The 20,330-nt window shown below is 35.1% G+C and overlaps 1 protein-coding gene across 37 annotated transcripts in view; it reads right to left on the reverse strand.

The window, feature by feature from the left end:
• The window catches only part of CASK (calcium/calmodulin dependent serine protein kinase), a 437,686-nt gene that overhangs the window by 337,678 nt on the left and 79,678 nt on the right, over positions 1–20,330 (reverse strand). For 21 of the 37 annotated variants that reach the window (XM_078364088.1, XM_078364087.1, XM_078364084.1 and 18 more), the window contains exon 2: positions 10,962–11,092. In XM_078364088.1, the coding sequence (XP_078220214.1) occupies positions 10,962–11,092 (131 nt within the window). The remainder of the gene's footprint in view (positions 1–10,961; positions 11,093–20,330) is intronic. The other 16 variants (XM_078364095.1, XM_078364094.1, XM_002762805.6 and 13 more) reach the window with 1 other exon arrangement.

The raw sequence follows: 20,330 nt of genomic DNA on the forward strand, positions 1-20,330 counted from the left end.
CAATTGCTTTTTGTATATTGATCTTGTATCCTGCAACCTTGCTAAGCTCACTTACTACATCGAAGTATTTTTGTGAATTTCTTCGGATTTTCATATATACATGATCATGTTATATTCAAATAGAGGGTACGTTAAGTCTTCCTTTTCAATCTGGATGATTTTTATTTCTATTTCTTGCATAATTGCCCTGGCTCAAATTTTTAGCACAATGTTGAATAAACATGTTAAGAACATATATTCTTATCTTATTCCTGATCTTAGAAGGAAAGCATTATCTTAAAACATTAAATATAAAGTTAGAGTTTGGTATTTCTTAGATGCCTTTTAAAAGGTTAGTTCCCTTCGATTTGTAGTTTGTTGAGTGTTTTTATCATGAAAGCGGGTTGAATTTTGTTAAATGCTTTTTGTCTGTTGAGATGACCATGTGACTGTTGTTCATTTTTCTATTAATAAGGTAATTACATTGATTTTTAAATGTTTAAACGAGCTTGAGTATCTGTTATAATTTTACTTACTGGTGGTACTTAAAAAAATCCTTATTGAGGTATAATTAACTTACCATACAATTTGCCCACAAAGTTTACAATTTAATGGATTTTAGTATATTCACAATCATGCAACCATTACTGTGCTCAAATTTTGAACATTTAATCACTTCAAAAAGAAATCTCATACCCATTATGAGACACTTACCATCTCATCTTTCTCCATATCCTGGGCAACCATTAATTAACTTTCTTCTGTTCCGATAGATTTGTGTATTCTGGACATTTCACATGAATAGGATATATGTAATTTCTTGTGACTTGCTTCTTTCACTTAACACAATGTATTCAAGGTTTCTTCATGTTGCAGCTTATATCAGTATATCATTCCTTTTTATGGTTAAAAAAAGATCCATTGTATGGCTATGCCATATTTTGTTTATACATTAATTAGTTGGTAAACATTTGGGTTCTACCTCTCAGCTATTATGAATAATGCTGCTATAAACATTCATATACAAGGTTTTATCTGGGTATATGTTTTATTTCTCTTAGGCATATGCCAAGGAGTGAAATGCCTGGGTCATATAATCTTAGGTTTAACTTTCTGAAGAACTATAAAACATATTTTAAATTGCTAAACTCAGTTTGATAGTATTTTCTTGAGAATGTATGTATTTATACTCATAAGGGATATTGGTTCTTTCTTGCAGTGTCTTTGTGTGGTTTTCGTATCAGGGTATTGCAGGCATTATAGAAAAATTTGATTAGTGTTCCCTCTCTTATTTTTCAGAAATATGTGTTAAGAAATTATATGAATTCTATAAACATATAGTAGAATTCCCCATTAAGCTATCTGAACCTGGGCTTATCTTTATGGGAAAATAAGAAATAGACGTATCAGTCTATTTCTTATTATAGGTTTATTCAGGTCTTCTAGTTCTTCTTGAGTCAGTTTTGGTAGTCTGCCTCTTTCTAGGAATTAGTTCATTTCATATAGATTATCTAACTAAGTGGCATACAATTTTTCAATATATTCTCTTATAATCCTTTTCATTTTTGTAACATCAGTAGTAATGTCCCTTCCTTTATTATGGATTTTATTACTATGAGTTGTTTCTTTTTTGTTGGTCAGTTTAAAGTCTACTCAATTTTATTTTTACCTTTTCAAAGAAACAACTTTTGGTTTTATTGACTTATTCCATTTTCTACTCTCTATGTCTCCTATAATCTTTATTACTTCCTTCTTTCTGCCTGTCAAGTTTAGTTTAGTTTTCCAGTTTCTTAAAGTGGAAGGTTAAATTATTGATTTGAGTTCTATCTTACTTTTCAAGATAAGCATTTACAATAATATGATTTCCCTCTAATCACTGCTTTTGCTGTATCTCATAAATACTGGTATGTTACAGTTTTGTTTTCATTCATCTCAGAGTATTTTTAAAGTATTCCTGTAATTTCTGCTTTGACCCACTGGCTACTACATTAATTTCCACATCTCTGTGAATTTCCCAAATTTGCTTCTGTTATTGATTTCTAATTTCATTCCATTGTATCCATAGAAGATAATTTGTATGATTTCAAATATTTTAGAATTGACTGAGACATATTTGATGGGCTAATGCACAGTCTATCCTAGATAATGTTTTATGTGTACTTGAGAAGAATGTATCGTCTTCTGTTGTTGAGTGGAGTCTTCTACAGATGTCTGTTAGGTCTAGATGGTTTCTAGTGTTTCCCGAATCTACCTTTCCCTTCTTTAATGATTTTCCGTTTAGTAGATGAATCCATTATTAAGTTAGGTTTTGAAGTCTCCAACTATTATTGCTGAATTCTCTATTTCTCCCTTCAATTCTGCCTTTTTCTGTTTCATGTATTTTGGAGCTTTGTTCTTAGGTGCATATGTGTTTATAATTGCTATCTTCTCGATGGATTAATGCTGCTATTGTTATAAAATGCCCTTCTTTATCTCTAGTAACAATTTGTTTGATTATTAAATTTCTGATATAATTATTAAAGTCTATTTTATCTGATATTAGTAATACCCACTTCAGAACTCTTTTGGTTACTGTTTGCATAGTATGTCTTTTTCTACTAACTTCAACTTATATGTATTTTTAAAATCTAAAGTATGTCTCTTGTAGACAGCAAAAAACTACAATAAGATACCATCTCACCTGTTTTTCATCCATGTTGCCAATCTCTGCCTCATAACTGGAGTGTTTAATTCATTTATATTTAATAATATTACTGATAAGGTACAATTTATGTTTGTAATTTTAGCACTGGTTTTCTATGTGTCTTTTTTGTTCCTGTATTCCTCCAATATTGCCTCCTTTTGTGTTAAGTAGATATTTTATAGTGCTCTATTTTGATTTCTTGACATCCTTTTACTAAACTTCCTTTTACTACACTTAAAATGGCTTTTATCTAAAAGTTAGGCAGTAGCAAATGCTGGCAAGGATGTAGAGAAAAGGTAAATCTCATACACTGTTGGTGAGAATGTAAATTAGTACAACTACTATGGAGAACAGTTTGGAGGTTCCTCAAAAAACTAAAAATAGAGCCATCAAACAATCCAGCAATCCCACTCCTAGGTATATACCCAAAAGAAAGGAAATCAGTATATCAAAGAGATACCTGCACTCCCATCTTTACTGCAGCACCATTCACAATAGCCAAGACTTGAAAGCAACCTAAGTATCCGTCAACAGATGACTGGATAAAGAAAATGTGGTACATATACACAATGGGGCACTATTCAGCCATAAAGAAGAATGAGATCCTGTCATTTGCAACATGGATGGGACTGGAGGTCATTACGTTAAATAAAATAAGTCAGGCAAAGAAAGACAAACATTGCATGCTTGTCTTATTTGTGGGAGCTAAATATTAAAATAATTGAAGTCAGGAAGACAGACAGTAGAAGAATGGTTACCAGAGGCTGGAAAGGGTAGTGGGGAGTGGTGGTGCTGGTGAGGGATGGGGAAAGTAGGGATAGTTAGTAGGTACAAAAAAACAGAAAGAATAAACAAGACCTAGTATTTGCCAACAGAACAGGGTGACTATAGTCAAAAATAATTTAATAATTTAATTGTACATTTAAAAATAACTGAAAGAGTATATTGGATTGTTTGTAGCACAAAGGTTAAATGTTTGAAGTGATGAATACCCCCTTTACCCTGATGTGATTATTACACATTGGATGCTGTATCAAAATATCTCATGTAACCTATAAATATATACACCTATTACGTAGCCATAAAAATTAAAAATTTTAAAAAAAGGTTTTTTCTTTTTAGCATAAATGACTACTTTTAGTATTCCTTGTAGGGCAAGGAAGCTAGTGACAAATTCTATCAGTTTTTGTTTATCTGAAACTGAATACCTTCATTTATCCTACATGTTTGATATATGGTTTTGCTGGATAAAGAATTCTTGATATATATATAGATATTATTTTTCTTTCAGCACTCTGAATGTTATCCTGTTGCCTTTCAGTATCCTTGGTTTTTGAGAGAAATCTGCTCATTCCGTTCTTCCTTGTTATTTTTAAGATACTCTCCTTGTCTGTAACTCTTGACAACTTGATTATGGTGTGTTTTTGCATTTATACTACTTGGAGTTTGCTGAACTTATAGGTTCTGTAGATTTATGTTTTTCATCAAATTTAAGAAGTTTGAGGCCATTATTTCTTCAAATAGTCTTTCTACTCCTTTCTCTCCTTTCCTTTTGAAGTTCTCATTATGCATATGCTTGATGGTAACCCCACAGGTCTCCTAGGCTCTGCTCATTTTGCTCATTCTTTTTTCTTTCTGTTATGGAGACTAGATAATTTCAATGAACCTATCTTCGCGTCTTCTGGGTCTGATTTGTTATTCTGCCTGCTCATATATGCTACGGAGCCTCTTTGGTTATTGTATTTTTCAATTCCAGAATTTTGATTTAATTTTCTCTTTTTGTTTTTTATACTTTCTTTTTTTTTTAAATTGTACTTTAGGTTCCAGGGTACATGTGCAGATCATGCAGGGTTGTTGCATAGGTGCAAACATAACCAGGTGGTTTCCTGCATCCATTCCCCCTTCATCTATATCCAGTATTTCTCTCCACGTTATCCCTCCCCACCTCCACTGTCCCTTCCCTAGTTCCCTCCAACTGACCCCAGTGTGTGATGCTCCTCTCCCTGAGTCCACATGTTCTCACTGTTCAACACCCACCTATGAATGAGAACACGCGGTATCTGGTTTTCTGTTCTTGTGTCAGTTTGCTGAGAATGATGGTTTCCAGATTCATCCAAGTCCCTACAAAGGACATGAACTCATCACTTTTTTGGTTGTGTAGTATTCCATGGTATATACATGCCACATTTTCTTTGTCCAGTCTATCACTGATGGGCATTTGGGTTGGTTCCAGGTCTTTGCTATTGTACACAGTACTGCAATGAACATATGTGTGCATGTGTCTTTATAATAGAACGATTTATAATCCTTTGGGTATATACCCAGTAATGGGATTGCTGGATCAAGTGGAATTTCTATTTCTAGATCCTTGAGGAATCTCCACATGTCTCCCACAATGGTTGAACTAATTCACACTCCCACCAACAGTGTAAGAGTGTTCCTATTTCTCCACATCCTCTCCAGCATCTGTTGTCTGTTTTTATAGTTTCTATCTCATTATTGATGCTTTCTATTTGGTAACTTTTTCTAAGTCAAACATACAGGTCTGCTCAGGAACAGTTTGTATGGATTGCCTTTCCCCCCAGAAGATGAGCTATATTTTATTTCTTTGTAAGCCTCATAATTTTTTAAAAACTGGGTTTGTTAAATAATATTATGTGTCAACTCTAAAAATCAGAATCTCCTCTTCTGCAGGATTTATTGTTGCTGTTTATTGTTGCTCTTGCTCTTTGCTTAGCAATTTTTTGGGGGAAATTCTGTAGTCTGTATTCTTTTTTAATGTGTGGTCACTTAAGTCTCTGCTTGTTTAGCTTAGTCTTTGCTCAAGTGTTTTGTGGACGTGTAGGGCATTCCTTTAACACTCATTCAGGGAGTACACATGTCTACCTTATCATTCAATTCCTGTTTGCATAGCCTGAAACTCTGCTAGAGATGAGAAGTTAAGGCCTTCTTAGATTTTTTTCTGAGCATGTTCAGAGGCCTATATATGAGTATGGCTTTCTTAACATACTATTTTCTAAAGAATATGTTGTAGCTTTTTCAAAGCTTCTATGGGCATCCAATGCCCCCAGCTTTTTGTTTTAAGCTTTTACCTTAGTTTTTTATTTGCCCCAGCTGTTGTTATCTATGCCTCAGGCAGCAATGAAATTAAAGAACTACCTCTAAAAGTTTTTGGCAAATGCCCCCAGAGGAAATGTTTTGCACTGGGTGATTTCTGAGTCAGGCCAATTAAAGATAGTCTTGCAAGAGGGGTTGCTATAGTTGGGATGTTTGTCCCCTGAAACCTCATGTTGAAGTCTGATCCCCAGTGTTGGAGGTGGGGGCCCAATGGAACTGTCTGGGTCATGGGTGGATCCCTCATGAATGCCTTGGTGCCATCCTGGCAGTAACGAGTGAGTTCTCACTCTGTTACCATGAGAGGTGGTTGTTAAAAACAACCTACTACCTCCCATTTCTCTCCTGCTTCCTCTCTTGCCAGGTGATCTCTGTACACACTGGCTCCCCTTCCCCTTCCACCAGGATTGTAAGTGTCCTAAAGCCCTCACAAGAAGCAGATGCTAGTGCTGTGCTTCTTGTATAGCCTGCAGAACCATGAGCCAAATAAACCTCTTTTCTTTATAAATTACCCAAACTCAGATATTCCTATTTAGAAACACAAATGTACTAAGACAAGTCTTCTAGGGAACTACCAGACAAGTAAAAAAATGACAATATTCTGGGAATGAGGCCTTGGAGGAGCTCCATTCCCATTCAGCCTCCTTTGATGGCTGTCAAGTTGCTGATTTTCATGAAAAAAAAAAAACAAAAAACTGCTTGTTTTCAAGGTTACTACAGAACTGGAAGAGAAGGGGATGCAAATGGAAAAAATTATGATATAATGCTATGAAATTCACTGTTCTTACCAAGAATCAGTCAGTTTTTTTGAATAAATTATTCCTGGATAGCAATAGGCCTTTGATCAATTTCCAGAGCCCTGAAAAAGTTGATTCTGACATTTCTGTCAGTTTTCTCATTTTTTTAAAAATGAAGGTGAGAATTGTCAACAGTCCTTACTTCTTCAGTTTCACTGATATCACCTACTATCTGGGACTTCAGAATGAGATATTCTTAAAAACTAAGCAAACTAGAACCCAAAATATAATCTTTCTAAAATACAACTTGTACCACTCCCAAATAAAAACTGCTAATTTTGGACTTTTACAATAAACCATAAAAAATTGAGTCCTATCAAGAACCCAGAACTTTGATAATTTAGTTTCCAATTCTATATATTTTACTTTCCTTTAGTTTCCTAATTATTGTCTGTCTGAATAATTTTGATACCTACTTTTAAAACAGAAAGTCTAATTTAATTAGTGGCTCAGCAAAGTCAGAGACGAAAAGTATATTAATTAAAAATTCAAGATAATAATCTAGGAAACTCATTATGGAAGCTATATATGTAAGTATAAAAATATCCCCCAATCAGAAGTCATATCCTAATATAAATTCATCCAGCTTTCATTTAATAGAAATTTTTATTCCTCTGAAGTTCATAAGCATTAATTTCATTTTTTCATACATGTGAAAGGAGAACTTCTAAACCATTTAGGAATAATATGCTGTTTTAGGAATCTAATAAGAGCTATGAACTCTCTAAAAAAAAAACATAATTCTGCTTACAATTTCAAGGGATTATTGAATATCCAGCAACCTGCATGTTAAGAAGCCCCATAAAATAAAAATTATGATTTTGATGGCAAAAATAGAGAATAAATATTCAAAAACATCTCTTTTATGAAATATCTCATCTTTAGCTTCATCAATTACAATATCTCATCTTCATTAGCACAATGAGAATTTAAAATATTAAAACATGTACAGGTGGCCTCCAACAAATCAACACATTTCATTTCAAAAGTAAATTGGTGGGCTGGGAGCAGAGGCTCAGGCCTGTAATCCCCACATTTTGGGAGGCCAAGGTGGGCAGATCACTTGAGCTCAGGAGTTTGAGATGAGCCTGAACAACATGGCAAAACCTCATCTCTACAAAAAATACAAAAAATTAGCTGGGTGTGGCAGCACATGCCTGTAGTCCCAGCTACTCAGGAGGCTGAGGTGGGAGGATAACCTGAGCCCAGGGAGGTCAAGGCTGCAATGAGCCATGATTGCACCACTGCACTCTGGCTTGGGCAACAGAGAGAGACCCCATCTCAAAAAAAATAATTTGTAAATTATTTACTTAGAATTTATTACACATTTTTTTCCTAATAAAAACCATGTTATAAACAATAGTTGGAGACCATTAAAATGTAGGCCCCTTAAGGATAGGGGTGCTTTTTATTTATTGTTTGCATTATAATGACCTATCCAAATAAATAGGTTCTTAGGCAACCCTTTAAAGACCTATTTAACTCAATAATGTATTTGAATACAAGTGTGCTAGAAAAACAAAAAAAATAAATTGAGGTAATAACAAAGAGCAAACAAACCACTAAGCCAAAAATAAAATAATAAAATGAAAAAAAGGAAAGAATAAAGAATAAAATAGATTTTTAAATTAATTGTTGTTTAAGAGGTAAGTTTATTTGGGAAAGAATGTAATGGTAAATATAGCTATTTCTTGATATTATTTGAACATATGGATTCCTTTTTACTGTGTTAAATTTTACTTCAAAATATGTGTCTTCTTATATAGCAGCTCCTTCTATGCAAAGCCATGAATGAGGTCATTTTTGGACCCCAACAGTTTGTAAATGGACCAGAAGAGTAGAGGAGTTAAGATATGTTACCCATAGTGATTGGAAAGGGTTGAAAGAAGTTGAGGGAGGGAAGCACTGTTCATAGAGACTTTATATAATAAAAAATTTACTCTTTATGAAATATATATCTTTTTTTTTAAGACGGAGTTTCGCTCTTGTTACTCAGGCTGGAGTGCAATGCGCAATCTCGGCTCACGGCAACCTCCGCCTCCTGGGTCTAGGCAATTCTCCTGCCTCAGCCTCCTGAGGACCGGGATTACAGGCATGCGCCACCATGCCCAGCTAATTTTTTGTATTTTTAGTAGAGACGGGGTTTCACCATGTTGACCAGGATGGTCTCGATCTCTTGACCTCGTGATCCACCCGCCTCGGCCTCCCAATATATATCTTATAATAAAATGTGTCCAAGTTAGAATCAAGAAGGCTAATGCGAACATGAGCAATAGAGGGTAGGGGAATCCCACTGCAAAAAAGGTAGAGGTGGTGGAGATGGAATTTTGATTCTGTTTCCTAACTTTATACTGAGTTGTTGTGCTAAACAAGATGTAAAAACTTAATTCCGGTGCCATAAATATAAAGGGCCAATTGCGTATTTTCACTTGAATACTATTAAGCTCTGACCAAAATCAGATAAAGTCATGAGTAATATCCAGAATCCAACTGGATGTCATTTAATATCTATATATTGTAGTCCTACCATATAGGATGGACATGAAAAGAGTACAGGATTCTGTTAAGTTCAAGGAGGCTTAAGAGTATGAGGGATCAATAGAATGGCTGGCTTTGTCTTCAGAAAAGGACTTATAGACATTTATATAGCCAAAGCAATGGCAAAGCAATGAAGGAGTGAGCTACAACTTCAGTGATAGGCTCCCATATATTATATTAAATGAAGACAGGACTTAATCCCAGGTATATGAATTATATACTAAGTCCTCTCCCCTTTTGTAAATTTGGGGTTTGACTCCCTGACCCAGGTGACAACAGACAGAGAGATTCAGCTTGGCATTCTGGGTCTGTGGCTCAAGAGAGCTGGCTAAGAAATCAATAAACAACCTCAGCCAATGAGAAGATAAGTAATTATTTCCTGAAAAAATGTCTTTAGCCTGGAGAGATTTAGAATCTGGTACAGCAATGAGATAAGTGAAACCTCTGGTATTGATAATTTGGGGTTGAAAAAGAAGCTATTAATATTTATTTCAATTATAACAATGCTTAAGAGAATTTGGCTCATATTACTCCAATGTAATATTGGTAACTGAGTACCTGACTTAGACTTGTGATTTTAAATTGGAATCTTACTAAGTTTATAAACAGAATCAGAACATGTGTAATGAATTAGGTTAATACAAAATTACCTCAGTATTTGGTCAGACAACAGAGGTACAGAAATATCGAGTACAGAATATTAAACTTAGAGGCAGTTAAAAGTTTAAGGAAATACAATTCTGTTCTAAAACTTACTTAAAAGTTGATTTTAAATTTACATTCAAAAGCACTAATAGCCAATTTCAGAGTATAAAACCGTAAAATATAAAATCTCTAAATCTTCCATATTTTAAATATTAAAGCACCAAAACCAAATCAATTAGTTATTCTTTGTGAGTAGCAACTTCTAAGAATCTTCTACAATTATTATATGAATAATAATAATTCAAAGGGTCACAAAAGTATTTAAAAGAAAAAAAGATCTCCAGGAACAGATTAACTTGAAGCTCACAATATGTGGGCTTCTACTTCCCAAAGTAAAATAACTGAATAAAATATAAATAGGCTACACTGCCCTAGATTTTCCAATCTAAATTATCAACTGCATTGCTCTTGGGATGAAAAAGGGAAGGACTAAAGAAGAATTCATTTTGTACTTGATGTGGAAAAGTGAAAAAGTTAGTAGTAGGCTAATTAGAAAAGTTAACATCATGATTAATTGTGCCATTTGAAGTATGAGCATGTACACCATAGTTACATGAAACTATGGCTTAAAAAGCAAAAAAATTAATTAAAATGTTTACATACTGTATAAATATTTACACATATAAATATGGTTATCCATAATCATGTATTAAAAGTCCTAACAGTACTGATCTTTTAAATTTTTACATACATATCATTGCTACTTAAGCCATATGTGAGATATGAATCTTTTTATTCCACTAGATCATAATCCTAAAGGTACTAAATGGTGCATTTGGAGGTAACTAAGTTTCTTCTGAATCTGCAATTATCATCTTTGCCATTATTTCACCTCTTTCCTTTCCCATCCCATGACCCACACCATAGAATTCAAAATTAGACCCTAAAAATTATATGTCCAGATTTTGCTTTCTTCCTAGTCAAAAAACAGAGGCTCACAGAAATCCTAGATGATTTTATAACTCTATAAATTACTCTGTTTTTCAAATATTATGTCCTAGAATTCTGACAAACTAGAATGGAGTTTAAACTGTCTCCACCCACTTCCCTCTATATCACACCCTGTGCTTCCCCACCCCCAAATGAAGGTTAGGTTGGTAAATGGATTTTGGAGATGGAATAAAGCCAGACATCAAATAACTTACTTGAAATCCATCTCTTACCTTCTGTACTTAACCCTGGACTTGATGTGAACTTGGCTACATCAACAATTTTTACAGCAAATTGTTGTCCAGTTTCTCTGTTGATACATCGTCGTACAACACTGAAGGGACCCCTATAAAACAAAAAGTCAATTTTAATTCATTGATTTTCTTAAGTTCCTGTTTCCCATTAACGTCTTACTGTTTCATTATCTACTATAACCATACTACATAACCACAAAGCAATTCTATTTTAGACTGAAGAATTTTCAAAATCAAATTTAAGAAATATAATTTCTAGAACATTTTTTCCATAATTCAAGTGGTAATAATTTAAAAACATCACTAAACCATAAAAATAGACCAACAAATTTGCAATTTGCAGTAATTTTCAAAAAATTCTAAATAGTAGTCCTATGCTCAAGGCAAATAATGATTGTACAAGTCTATATAGATTATCAACATCTTAAACAAAATAAGTGAAGTCCACAGTAATGGTGGTATTCTTCTGAATCAGAAACTGAAGCCATTCTTGACACTTCCCTCTCATCTTACCCACCACTTACCTAATCTTCACTAACAAATTCTACTGAGTTTATCTCAAATATCTTTTGAACCTGTCCTCTTCTCTCCATTTCCCACATCCTAACACCATCTTCTACTAGAACTACTAAAAAACTTGTTTCTCCCATACATTCTTGTAATGATTTAAAAAATGAAAATCTGATATGATATCCCTGTTTAAAATCCTAGAGAAACACAAAGTATTTGCAATATACTATCCAAGTCAATAACCAAAATATATAAGTAACTTCCAAATACAATAAGAAAAAAATGAAACACTCCAATAAAATCTGGGCAAAAGACTTGAACAAACACTTCATAAAGAGAAAGCCCTGCATGATTCAGTATCCACCTCTCCAGTTTCACCTGAAATCACAGAGAAATCATTAATGTTCCTCAAACTTCAAATTAGAATTGTTTGAAACTACCAGAGGAAAGGAAGTAATTTCTACCAGCAGAGCCACTGGTCTAGCTATTTCCTTACCCAGACCTCCCAGTTGAATCAGCTGAGATAATTTAAAGATGTCAATACCAGGGAACACACACACACGCATGTGCCCCCCCCCCCACAGTTCCTTGTGATTAACAGTTATAAAAGAAATATCTGGACTCAATGAAGATAATCCAAAGATAGATTTGTGTGTTTGAATTGACTATAAAATATAGAATGCAATAGCAATGTGATTAGTTTATCTGAAGGTTAATATGGTTTAAGTCACTACATACATGTGTATATGTATACATGTATATTTTTACCCTCTTGGGGAGAAGGCAAACAACAAAAAAAAAAACACCTTCATTGGCTTTTACAGGTCCTGTTAGGTGCATGTGCTCACTTAGCAAATAGAGAAAAGTTCTTCATTTATAGTACTACATTTGTGATACTGCTGGCCTTAAAGTTTGTCTTTCTTCTTTCAATTACAGGATGAACTACCAAATTTAATCTTAAACATTTATCCAAGATGACATGAATGCCATCATGAGGACATCAACTATACCACAGCTTCATTACTCTCTTTTCAAGCAACCTAAAAAATCTAACCTAGAAGGAAAAGAAATGGTAATAATGTATCTTTCAGAACTCTATAGAAAGAGGATCCTTTTGATAGTCTCTCAAAACTGTTCAAAGATTTTCCTCTGTGGGAAGACAATATTACAAAGTGAGGCAGGATTCCCACAATCGTTTTCATTCTCAACCTGGATGTCTTACTTATGATTACTTATGCTGATAATAGCAAGCAATTTCAGAAAATACTTCATGTAATTGGTTTTTGTCCACATATAAAACCTTGGGACTCTATTTATGTATACATTTGTATGGTCTACTTCAATTCACTATATCTTTTTGGAAACTTCCCGAGACTTGTACATGGGGTTGATGGTTCATGTTCAATCAAGTCAATACTTTTTCCTGCTTGAACAAAGGTGAGGAAGAAAGTATACCTTCTCCCTTCTTTTCTTTTAGTAATAATAAAATTAATAGAGGTAGGGAGAAGAGAGAATACTTAAGACAACAAAACACAAAATTTTTTTCCTTTTTAAATGATACCTTAATGTACTTTCTGGGGTGCATGTGCATAATGTGCAGGTTACATAGGCATACACGTGCCATGGTGGTTTGCTGTGCCCATCAACACGTCATCTACATTAAGTATTTCTCCTAATGCTATCCCTCCAGTAGCCCCCCACCCCCTGGCAGGCCCCCGATGTATGATGTTCCCCTCCCTGTGTACATGTGTTCTCATTTAAAACAAACTTTTAAATATCTGTGAATAAAAATCAAATCAAATCCCCAATTCTTTAGTTTTATAATATGAGGCAAAGAAGACAATTATATCTGTGAACTACTAAGGACCTGAAGACATGTTATAAGTAAAGCATTTTAAAGGTCTGTCCATCGATGACATCCAGGAGGTTAAGAAAGGTAAACCAAATTTAACACCATAAAAAGATACCAAAATATATTTTGAGGTGTTTGTGATTTAACCCATTAACTGGAAACTCAGCTGAAACTGAAAAAAAATTAAAATTTGGCTTGGTTTCCCATCTTAAAAGGGAGGAGTGATAAAGTAGTGTAACACACCTACTATATTGTACTTATTACTTATCCTTGGATGACAGTTTAGGGAACATAAAAAATTCAGGAGGCATAGGTTTCAGTCTGGCCTGTACCTTTTACTGATGTTTGAAATTTCACCCTTAAAATTTTAAATCTAAGGTACAATTACTGAATGTGGTGGAAAACACTGGTAGAGATAGTCATAAGCCATAATCATAAACAACTGTCTTTCTCATATTTCCAGTAATTATGACCACAGTATTAATAAAAATGGAATAAGATCATTGATGGTATTTTAGATTTAATGAAATATATATTCCTTATTCAACTCTTTTCGAATTTGGAATATTGATTGGGATGGTAACACAAGGTTCTACTTGAGGCAGATGGCTGCTAACAGCAGTCTATGTTTTTAAGCAAAAGGTCAATTAAACCAGAATATGTTAGAAGTGAATACTGCTATAAAATTCACTAAGGTTTTGAAAAGAATACAACTGTGTCCTTATGCAGACACAGAATAATATCTTCTAGTTTTCATTTATGGGAATAAAACCTAAGTCTAGGAAATAATTCTGATAACAAAGGTAAATATATCAAAAAAAGACTAGAATTAAATGAAATTATACTAGAATATAGTATGTTGGTTTCCAGGATCATGGGATAGATTGAGCACAATGTATCTAATTTATTCCTCAATCCAAATTCCACTAAAATGATATCAAAGGGATCATAAAAAAGGATTAGGAGAACAAGAGAGGAAATATAGTAATAATTAAATTTGGAAGGCAAGAAAGCAGATGTAGAGTGGTAATGGACTTAGCTGACTTGGGAAAGCTGAACTGCAAAGAGAAAATAAGGGCAGTTCAGAACCAAATCCATCTATACAGTAGTCCTCAAGAAACTCACAAAAGGGTTCCAGATAACTGTGGAATTGGAAGGGAAGAGAGGATGGAGTTAAAATAACAAGGTTTGAATGAAATGTGTTAGAGAAGCAGTTAGAGCCCTAGTGGTCTCCTCTACTTCATAACATGGATAACTGCCGCTCCCTCATCCCAACAGGTTCATTCTCTGGAGAGGGTAAATAAAACATTGGGTCTCAGAACTGGAAACACAGGCTGTTGAGGAAGTGAGTATTATATGAAAAGCAAAGGTGTTATATGGTCACATATACACTGAACGCAGACAGCCCCAATCCATTTTTGATTCACAGGAGGAATATTGGAAGCCAGATCTTTACCCATAAGGCAGGAGATGAAAGACTTTTCTATTGCATATCTGACTAGCTCAGAAGAAAAGACCTAAAGATAATGAAGAGGTTCTCCAAACTACTTAACTAGATCATCCTCCAGCGAAACTGAAAGTCAACACATTCCACCTGCACCTTCGGAGCTCTCTTAATCAGCTTTCAGGTCCTCTATTACAGGGTTTCCAGTATCAGCACTATTAACATTTTCAGCTAGATAATTTTTTGTTGCGCAAGGATGTCCAATGCATTGTAGGATGCTTAGCAGCATCCCCAGCCTCTACTCACTAGATACTAGTAGCATACAACCAAAAAGGCCTTCAGATATTGCCAAATGTCCTCCTGGGGTGGGGGAGTTTCAAATTATCCCCAATTGAGAACCATTTCTCTATTCCTAATCACAAGTATACAACCAAGGTTCCTAAGACATCTGAAGAGTCTCTAATTTGGAAGATATAACCAAAAACAAACAAAAAGAGCAACTTAGAGGAAACATACTATACAGCAAGACTTCAAATTACCATTAATATCCTCAGCAAGATATCACTATTGTGAAACAAAAACCAGAAGTTTCAGAAAACTAAAAAAGAGCTCTTGAAAAACACAGAAAAATTTATCAATAGAAGCACTGGCTGATAAATTTGGGAAAAGCAGAGCATAAATAACAAAGAAAATTGAAGGGGAAAAAATTAAAGGAATAATCCAAGAAAATTTCCCAGAATTTAAATCATGAGGAGCTCAAATTAAAAGGACCCACCAAGTACTCAGCAAAATAAATTACCCATGTCCATACACATACCACTGTGAAATTTAAAATCACTGTGGACAAGAAGATTGTCAGGTTTCCAGAAGTGGGGGTAAAGATGTGCAGTGATGAAGGATGACACAGTTTACATAGAATAGCTTTGGATCTCTCAATGGCAACACTAGAAGACAATAGAGCAACACCATCATAATCATGAAGGAAAATGATTTCTAATCTTGAATTCAACATCCAGCCAGCCCAGCAATAACCATAAGGACATCTGCAGATACAAAAAAGCTCAATAAATTACTTTCCATGCATACTTTCTGAAGAAATTATTGTAGGATGTGTTTGCCAAAACAAGAATAGACCAATAAAAAGCATGCCTGGAGACATCAAATAGAAGATCCAACACAGAAGAGAGATGAAGGGAATCCCCAGGAATGCAAGGAAGGGAAATCTCAGGGTGACAGCTGTTCTTCAGGCACAGAGGACCACCAGACCAGACTGAGAGCCATCAGTTTCCGACTGCCACTGATCGCCTTTCTAAACTGAAAACAGAATGGGTAGGTGAGCTGGATCCAGATTCTTCTGTTTTTCTTTTCCTGGCCATGGGCTAAGGAGATTTCTGCCCTTCTCTGTGGCTTAGACTAGCAGAGGACCCTAATTTCACCCTACAGCAGCACCTGCTTTGACCTATTCCTGAGAACTGGAGGCAGGCATCAGGGAGCTGAAGAGCAGGAAATGCAGGGCAGCCATTACCCCCCACCAAATTCTTGCTGGGTGCTCAGTACCTCCCCCTAACCTGCACTACAGTGGAGATGTCCTGCCTGTGAAGAGCCCCTTGTCTTGGGATTTATTTGTGTGTGACCTTGACAACCGACTTCCCAGAATGGCCTCCTAACCACTCTCAGACCATCTGAAGCCAGACTGTGAACAAGAGCTTGTTCAGCTTCTCTTCTCCTTAAAGTCTTCATACGTATAATAGTGGTAATATCGTCCTTTCTTTACCCAGCTAAGTTTGTGTTTGCTACTCAGTTTTAAAAGACTAAACAATATACTCCTTAGAGATACAAACATGGGGGTAAAACTATTAAGAGAATTTTTAAAAAGATTAATATAAAAGGCAGGATAATGGTTTGAGGGAGAGGGGGTTGTGATTGGGAAGAAGCACAAGGGGCTTTTGAAGGCACTTCAAGAAAACACTGCATTTCAAACACAATAAAGTCAATATGAATTGTCAGTTGTAATTTTATATGAAATTGAAATAAATTTAAAATAATATTTTGAGTTGCTACATATAAACTTTGGAGTTACAGCTATAATATAAAATTTTCACCCTATGAGAGGTCTATAAACAAAAACATCATATTTCAGGAAACCTTTAATAAATGGGATGAAATTTTTGTCTATATCACAGGCCTAGAAGCCCTATTACATTTATAATGAATTGTGCAATGTATCACAAGATATGTAGGAAAACTGTGAATGATTTTAAAAAAAGGCAAAGGAGGGGAAAGTGAAGGCCAAGAACAAAGTTTTACACACATATACACAAAACACACAAAGTTGATATACAGCTGATCCGCATTATTCGCAGAGTGCAAGTTTGCAAATTCACCTACTTGGTAAAATTCACTTATAACCCCCAAATATATCATCATGGCACTTTCAGTCATTTACAGACACACATGTAATGGTGAAAAATTTGAGTCACCCAATGTGCATGATGCCAGCTGAGGGCAAACAAGATGATACTCTGACTTTTTGTTTCAGCTCTCATACCATCAACAAGTGATCTTTCTTTTCAAAGCCTATTTAGAGCATTTTTTTGCATTTTGTGCTTTATCTTGGTTATTTAGCTATACAATGTTTACCAAAAATAGTGCTGAAAGGACTGTCTAGTGTTCCTAAGCACAACAAAGCTGTGATGTGCCCTATGGGGAAAATAAGTGTGTTAGAGAAGCTTCCTTCAGGCATGAGTTATAACTATGTTGGCTGTGGGTTCAATGTTAATGAATCAACAGTATATATTAAATGCAGTATCTTTAAACAGAAGCACACATAAAACAAGTTATGTATTGACTGGGTGATGAAAATGTTGTAACCAGAGGCCTGAAGGAACCCAACCATGTATTTCCCCCTAGGAACAATGATTCAGTATTGGTTCATTCAGCGTTCAGGGTAACTTTATAGAACACAACTACCATGAATAATGAGAATAAACTGTGTATTCACACATATACACACACATACATGTATTTATATTATGTCATATATTTATAATATGAAATGTTATATTTATGTGTGCATTCATATTAAAATATAAACTCAGTGAATACCTCATACATATTAAGCCCTCAAAAAATATTTGGTGAATGTTATAAGAAAAATGACAAACTAGAAATGAATAAGCCACTGATACATTTATTTAATAATACAATTTTATGTAAGCATATAAAATTTTGAGAAAGCATGGGCTTCTAGATATTTCTCTACCCATTTTCTAAATCTGTATCTTCCTACTACTTTTTGTACAGTTCTGATGTTAAGAATTAAGGGACATACATGGTGAGTAGGTAAGAAGGAAACAAAGCTAAAATAATTATAAATGACAACATTAGCAGTAAGAATAAAATCTTGAAAAATACAGACATATAAATTTATATAACTATACTGAACAAAGATAAACGATGGTTTTTTCCCTTTCATTTCAACACTATTTAGTTTAGTCATTGCCATTAAAGAAGAGCTTATGCATATAATTTCATCAATAAATCCTTTACTTGTCTTCCTGTGCTTTGTGATAACAGTAAGGGGACAGACATGCTTTCCTGACACTTTTTCTCTTTAAAGCTTCTGGTACCCATCCCCAGCTCCAGCACACATGCTTACATACATTCACGAAGCTGAGTTGCTTTAGGTACAGTGATTAAACCAAAGAAAAAAAAGTTTTCTTACTCACTGCTATTGCAAAAAAAAAACATGAAGTGGAAAATTATTAAAATCAAAGTCTCAGAAACTGTTACCTAAATGTTAACAACTAAAGACCTGACAAAGGAATTAAGCTCAGTATGATTCAGATCATTCCTTGGAAATAAAAGGGGGAGGCTTATTTGAAACAGCTAGCAATGAATCTCCAATAAGCTAATGGAACAAATCTAGCTCACCTGTCAAAGCTGAGCAATTCGCAGAGTTGACTAGCATTTACTAACTCAGTACTTACATTGGCATAATTAGAACCTCTGTCACACCTTGATACTTCAGTGAAGTTTAGTAGACTTCACTTTAGATTTCATGAAGCACACCATCTTCTGGTCTGAGTCTATATATTATACACTCATCATTCACTACTTTTATGAGAGGACTGCTGGTCATATAGGGCAATTTTGCTCAAAGCAAAGGTTCTGGAAAATATGATTGGTGCATGTGTGTGTGAGAAGGGTTGGGGTTAGAGCCAATGTAGAGGGACATCGATTCTAGGTCTTTGTTAGCTCGTACTTGATGGAGGATATATGAAGAACTATTAACAGAGAAGAAAAAAGATTTTTATAACATAACAAATGGGAAGAAGGAGATTAGACACGGATGGAAAGAAACAAGCAAGAAAACATATGAAGACAAACACAAAGTGAGAATTCTGACTTCGTTATACACTTTAGGCAATCTTAGCTAACTCACAAATAGATATTAAAGCAGTGAGAGTTAAAAAATTCTATTGACATGCACATTTTATCTTACTTACCTCACTTCCCCAATGGAAATAAGATAAAGAATAAGCAAGAAAAAAAGATTAATAAAGCAATTCTTGTCCTCAGGCAACTATGAGTTTTAAAAATCTGTAGACAGCATAGTACTCAGAGAAGGCCTCTATGACACAGGGACTTACTGGAGGGCTTGGAACCATGAATAGGAGTTTTTTGGGCTAAGCAGGGAAAGGAGAGGATTCTGGAGATAAGTAATAGCCTGTGCAATGGCCTAGAGCCAAGTCAAAACACAGTGTCCGGCTGGGTACGGTGGCTTATGCCTGTAGTCCCAGCACTTTGGGAGGCTGAGGCAGGCGGATCACTTCAGGATAGGAGTTTGAGACCAGCGTGGCCAACATGGTGAGACCCTGTCTCTACTAAAAATACAAAATTTGGCCAGGTATGGTGACCGAACCTGTAATCCCAGCTACTTGAGAGGCTAAGGCAGGAGAATCACCTGAACCTGGGAGGGGGAGGTTTCAGTGAGCAGAGATCATGCCACTACACTCCAGCCTGGGCAACAGAGCAAGACTCTGTTTCAAAGAAAACAAACATACCAAAAAAAAAAACAACACAGTATGCGCTGGGCACTCCAAGCTATTCTGTACTGCTAGTGGCTAGAAAAGGAAAAGTGAGTGGGTGGAAGCCACTCAGGAAGCTATTTCATTAGCTCAAGCAAGAGGTGATAAAGTAAAGGCAACTGAGAGATACTTAAAATAAATTCACAACGCCTCACCTGGCGAACTATTAGAAAAGAGCATTCAGCTTTCAGAACACACAAATATTTTTTCCTTTACTTTGTGGCATCATGTTTGTTTCTCTTTAGTTTTAAAAACGAAAATGCCAAAAATAAAGTCAATTGGATAGCTCAGTAAGTTTTTAAAAGTCAAATTGACTTATTAAGAAATACATTGTAGGAGAGGACTCAAGATGGCGCTGTGAGAACAACCCAGGATTGAAGCTCGTGGTCAATGCGCGGAAGGGGTGAGTCAGGGCCGCATTTCCGGACGGATCT

Source organism: Callithrix jacchus, chromosome X, assembly GCF_049354715.1.
Source record: "Callithrix jacchus isolate 240 chromosome X, calJac240_pri, whole genome shotgun sequence".
Taxonomy (NCBI): Eukaryota; Metazoa; Chordata; class Mammalia; order Primates; family Cebidae; genus Callithrix; species Callithrix jacchus.